The 6,404-nt window shown below is 31.8% G+C and overlaps 1 protein-coding gene across 1 annotated transcript in view; it reads left to right on the forward strand.

Annotated features, from left to right (window-relative positions):
* PIGK (phosphatidylinositol glycan anchor biosynthesis, class K) overlaps nt 1-6,404 on the forward strand; it is a 137,672-nt gene that overhangs the window by 84,619 nt on the left and 46,649 nt on the right. Inside the window, exon 10 of the mRNA XM_010857605.1 lies at nt 2,008-2,092. Coding sequence (XP_010855907.1) covers nt 2,008-2,092 — 85 coding nt within the window. The remainder of the gene's footprint in view (nt 1-2,007; nt 2,093-6,404) is intronic.

Below are 6,404 nucleotides of genomic sequence, written 5' to 3' on the forward strand. Positions count from 1 at the left end.
TTATTGATATTTCTCCTGGTAATCTTGATTCTAGCTTGTGTTTCTTCCAGCCCAGCATTTCTCATGATGTACTCTGCATATAAGTTAAATAAGTAGGGTGACAATATACAGCCTTGACATACTCCTTTTCCTATTTGGAATCAGTCTGTTGTTTCATGTCCAGTTTTCACTGTTGCTTCCTGACCCGCATACAGACTTCTCAAGAGGCAGGTCAGGTGGTCTGGTATTCCCATATGTATGATTTGCAAAAATTTTCCTCCATTTTTTGGGTTTTTCACTTTCTTGGTAGTGTATTTTGAAGCACAAAAATTTTAAATTGGATATTATTTAATCTATTTTCCTTTTGTTGCTTGGTGTATGTTTTGTATACCTAAAAATACAGATAGAGCTTTAAAAGGTGGTATATTGTGAAATGTTTAAAAATAATGTGGGTTATTTTTGGTCAGTGAATATTTATTTTATTTTTAATTGTATACTCTAATATAATTTGTGAGGGCTACCATAACAAAGTACCACAGACTGAGTGCTTAAGCAACGGAAATTTATTTCCTCACAGTTCTGGAAGCTGGAAGTCCAAGATCAAGGTGTTGACAGGATTGTTTTCTTATAAAGCCTCTCGTTGATTTATAGATGGTTAAATCTTCCCCTGGTATCTTCATGAGGACTTTGTCTTTATCTGTGTCTACCTCCAGAACTTTTTTCATCTTTTAATACTGGAATTACTACCCATTAGTAATTCCCCCTTCTCTCCTCTTTTGCTCCTGGAAACCACCCTTCTATTTTCTGTCTCTATAAAGCAATATTTTAAGACAGTTTTTTCATCAATAGTGAGCATCTTCAAAGTTCCTCCAATTAATTATATTTATGCTAATCTGCAAAGTATATATAAACTTTTACCTATCTAAGAGGTCTTTTAAACTCTTATGTACAAAATTTTGTCCTTATTTGTATATTTGCCTTTTTATTGGGAGAGATTCCAGATTTCTCATCATCAGATTTCTTAACTAGAGATTTATACTAGTCTTGTTTATTTTTCAAGGTAATTCAAGGTTTCAGTTTTTAAATTTAAGTTGATAAGGTGATGTTTACAGGAATAAAAGGTAATTGAAAGTTTAAATGTGTTTCAGTCTTGCTGTTTTAAAATCTAATGTTTATTTGCTATTTTGTAAATGTTGATACTTTTTTAAGAACTTTTTTTGTAGTTTTCTTCATTTGGGGAGATTTTATTCTTACTCTGCACTTTACTCTTTTATACCATCAGATATGTGTTGTGTCAGTTCTGCATCTCATTGAAATATAAGTATTAAAATATTTTCCATATAGAATAACCTCTCAGAGAGTTATTATTGTCTTTATTTTATTCATATATTCATTCAGCAAACATTTATTGAGTCTTCATTATATGGTAAATAGTGGCTATACAAAGAAGAATAAGACATGATTTTTGTCTTCAAGGTGGTAAAAAAAAGCACACCTAAGATCTAAATAAATTACTATATTTGAAAGAAGAGTAAACAAAAAGGGAGCTTTAATTGGTCCAAATAGGAAACAGAATGAAGAAAATCAGAGTCATGAGAATACAAGGCCCACTGGCAGGGGACCAGTAGATGGGCATGGCTGAAACTGTTAATTCGGACGTAGAGGAGGAGTTGCTGAAGATGAGGCTTGAATAGTTGGAGCCAGGTTTTGAAGACCTTTAAAAGCATATGCAGTGAACATGGAGTTCTTAAACATTTTTAAGTCTCAGAGTGAAAGACAGGATGAGACTATTATGTGATGTTAAGTAGTCTTATTAAATAGTAATTTTATGCAATCTGAATGTATATATGGTTGTATCATTTAAAAATTATCCTTAGATTATTTTTCATAGATTATTGACAAATACTGCTTATTTTACAATCTCAGATATATATATTTTTAATATAGTTCATATTTGATATGTTTAAGTATTTGCCATATTTACAAAAATATACTTTAGCTTTGTATTTTTTAATTTCTTTTTTCCAGCTATAAGAAAGACCAGATGGTTGAGGAACTAATGGAACCTCTGAAATACGCTGAACAACTTCCTGTAGCTCAGATAATACACCAGGTTTGCTTTCCATTTTTATTCTTTTGAAAGAAACAAGATTTTTAATCTCTGAAAAGTAATTGCTTTTGTTAGGTTTTTCAGAATCAATGTGCTATAGCTGAAAGGCATTCCAGGCTGTCTAGCCCTATTTAGACTCCACCTCTTACAGTTGGAAATCTCATTCAAAGCGCAGTATTAAAAGGCTACTTGCTGTTTAACAGTAGAATTCTTGCTTATATAAAATACAGGGTAGAATCAGAATTATCTTTTGTGCATTACTTAACAACAAGACTTAATTTCAGAGAACTTTCATTTGAACCATTGTATATGGTACTTGTTAATGACAAAGAAAATGCTGAAAAAATATCATTTGGTATAATTTCTTTGAGTAGCTAAAATGAGAAAGAAATCTTTCCCTACTTCTTCCACCCCACCCCATTATCAACCTTTGTAAAGTGTAATTCTAAATGTCATATGGGTAATTTTTTCATTTCCAATTATAATGACTCTATCATCCCTTCTACATTACTGTAATCTTAGAGAAGGCAGTGTGGTAAGTTTTTAAACTTTGATTTTGTACTGTAATTCTGACAGCATATAAAGTCCTCCCTGCTAGACCAGAATCTAAGAATTTTAAAAGAGGTTTGTTGATGAGAGTTATGGCCTATAGACCTACCATATTTATCAGAGGCTATAGATTATAGGAAATATTAAAAGCCCTTAAATGTCAGAATTTGTCAGAATTTTCACAAATGTTAATTACTATTGAGTCTTTCCATATGTCTTTGCCAATCAAAAGAATTTTTATTTAGCAGATACAGAGTGATTATGAGTACCAGATTGAGTTTATTAAAAGAAACAGGCTTTTACTTTAAAATGTTGGCTATATAGATCTTTTCATGGATGTTAAAATTGAATATTAAAATTCTATGAGAAATTACAAAAAGTGGTCTAAAATTTGCCCTCAGGCTATCTGTGGATGGTAATCAGGTCCAGTTATATGTCAGGAATTCCCTGGTGTTGTCAGAGCTTAAATGACCTAACAGCCTGCAAATGTCACATTTAAAATTCTGTCTTCATGCCTGACTCTCAGCATAAATGAATTTAACAGCAGAGCAGGCAGCAAGTCAATATGTTCTTAACAGTAAGAGTGAGCAATGAAACAGTTTGTGGTTTGTTCAGAATAGGTAAATAGAATCTGTGCACAACACTTCACCTAGAATAAAATCTAAAATAGGAAACAAGAGTTAACCTTTAAGATGGTTGACCAGATGAAATGTCAGTCATATTTTTATAGCGTGAATGAACCAATAAACTGCTGTTATATACACTGTGTGAATTCAAAGATGAAAAACTTTTACCCTGGTCAAAATTTTTATGATGATATTCTTGGCATTATAAGAAGCTATATTAATTTTAACACTGAATTATAAAAAATTATAATGAAATTTTTATAGTACCTGAATTTATAAAATTTTTATTTTAAGATTCATGATAGGAATTTCTTTTTCTTTATATTGAATAAAATTAATTTTGTTCTCAAGGGGTAATCAGGAAAGATCATTTTTCCCCTTATTTCCCTTTATTGACAATACTACAAGTTTGAAACTGTTACAATTGTCTGTCAAGTATGTTGCTAGGAGTTCACTTATAAGTGAATTATTTGAAAGCCATTTTTTCCCCTAAAAGAATAGTAATGTATATAATAATTAGGTGCAGCCAATCCCATAAAACTTCAAAATATGTAATATATCTGTATTATAGTGTTATTGAAGTATATATTTAACCTCCACCTATAATAGTGTGTTTTTGTACTGTAAGTAACTGTTTTTCTTCTCATCTTGAGTCATGCTTTACCTATCTCTGTTTTGGAGTGTGTGTCATTCTTATTTGAAATAATGTTATTTATTCACATATCTTATCCTCTGTGTGCCCAGTCATTTCAGTTGTGTCTGACTCTTTGCAACCCCATGGACTGTAGCCCATAGGCTCCTCTGTCCATGGCATTCTTCAGGGAAGCTTACTGGAGTAGATTGCAATTTCCTCCTGTAGGGCATCTTCCTGAACCAGGGACCAAACCCATGTCTCTCGAGTCTCTTATGTCTCCTGCCTTGGTAGGTGGGTTTTTTTTACCACTTGTGCCACCATATCTTCTATTTGATCGTCTTTCTGGATGTCCTTGATTTCTTGATATTTTTTTCAGCATCTTGTCTTGTGCCATGTTTGCATATGTCTGAATGGATGGAGATATATATGTGTGTGTGTGTGTGCACAATGGTATAGTGAGAGCCAGAGCATCTCTTTTCCCTACCACCTAGGCATTAGAAGCCAGGGCACAGTTTAGAAAATGAGAGAGGAGGAGCCAGGCACAGGGCTTAACATGAAGAGCAACTCGAGAAATACCAGAGAGTGAGAGAGAGGAATGTATTTCAGTCATTTGAGTAATTAATTTCTTGTTTATATTACTTAAACTGTGTGTTACAATGAGGAGATAGATAAGATTTCAATATTGCCATTTTATACTGCCAAATTATTTACTTTTTTTAGGTGTCCTAGCATACATGATTGCACATCTAGGAAATCCAAGACATTCAAGTTATAAGCAGTAGAAGTAAGAAGAGAATCTGGTGAGATAGTCAGACATAAGATGAATAAAACTGGTGCTTCTTTATATTTACAATAACTACACAAAATGGAAATGGGAAAAATGTTCTTTCACAATGAAGGGAACTATAAAATACTTAGGAAGTACATTTGGCAAGTAAACTATAGAACTTACAGCATAAGAATCATGGAAGCATACTACGTTTCATAAGCAGAAAGTTATACCAAATATTTGATGGGGCAGGGAACTTAATATCATAAAGTATAATTCTCCCAAATTAGCAGTTCTAATTAGAATAGAAGCAAGTTTTTTTTTTTTAATGTTAGAAAAAGAAAATGACCACATAGTTCATGTGGAAGAACAAATATCTAATAATAGACAAAGAAGGTATATAAAAGAAAACATAGCCTCTTGAATCATATAAATATGTATGGACAAAGGAATAGATAAATAGATTAATGGAATACAATGAAAGGCTGGATTTCAAACATTATTATAATTCATAGTAAGAAATACATTTTACATACATTGATGTATGTATGTGTTAAAAATGAGAAGTAAAAGTTTTATGAAACATTTACCCTCAGTACATGTGATGCACATTATTTTCTTTGTTTTCTTTTCAGTGTCAAATAAAACTTAACTGAATTGATTTCAAAAGCAAACAGTCCCGATCTGTGGCTTGAAAAAACCCTGAATAGAGAATTCAAAGAAAAAAATTTATGAGATTTGATCATTAAATATATATGATTAAGATTATAGTATTTCAATAGGAAAACAGCTTAATTTCAATTTCATACTATGTAATATAAAATAAATTTTGTATGAAGACTTAAAGTAAAATAAGATTTTAGAAGAAAGTTTCAGCAACTGCATTTTTAATCTAAAGTAGGAAAGAACTTCTTAATGAACACAAAAATGCAGGAGATATGTTTGGCTCCATAAAAATTTAATATTTTATATATCAAAAGATACCACAACATTGAAACACTAAGGTTAGAATCAAAATAAGATCTTTGCAAAGAAGACAGTAGTGAATTGGTTAATATCACAAATATAAGCAGAATTCTTGACAGTTTATAAAAGACAAAACAACTCAGTAGGAAAAAAAAGACGAAAAGCAGATCAGAGAAAAACAAACAGAAATGGCTAGTGAGTGAAAAGAAAGCCTAAAACTCATTAAGGAAGTGTACACATTACAAATTAAGTAAAATTATTGTATGCCCATCAAATTGGCAGAAATTAAAATCACACGTTGGAAAACAGTCTGGCAGTTTCTCAAAAGGTTAAGTGTAGATCTACCATATGACCCAATGATTCCAGCCTACATATGTAAAAACATGTATCCACACAAAAACCTGTACATGAGCGGTCATAGCAATATTATTTATAATAGCCAGTAATTGGAAACATCACAGTGTTGATCAACTAATGGACAAATAAAATATATCCATACAGTGGGCCATTATTCAGTGATTAAAGGGGAATGAAGTACGGATACCTGTATACATGGGTGATCCTTGAAAACAGTGTGTTAAGTAAAAGTCTATCATAAAAGACCACATGTTGTATGGTTCTGTTTGTGTGAAATGTCTAGAATAGGCAGATCTATTATGGGTTGTCTAGAATGGGGATGAGGTGGGGGAATGAGGAATGACTTCTAAATGGGTATAGGGATTCTTTTTTTTTGAAGTGGTAAAAATGTTCTAAACTTGGTGGTAAGCATTG

The sequence above is a fragment of the Bison bison genome, unplaced genomic scaffold (assembly GCF_000754665.1).
Source record: "Bison bison bison isolate TAMUID 2011002044 unplaced genomic scaffold, Bison_UMD1.0 scf7180017864382, whole genome shotgun sequence".
NCBI lineage: Eukaryota > Metazoa > Chordata > Mammalia > Artiodactyla > Bovidae > Bison > Bison bison.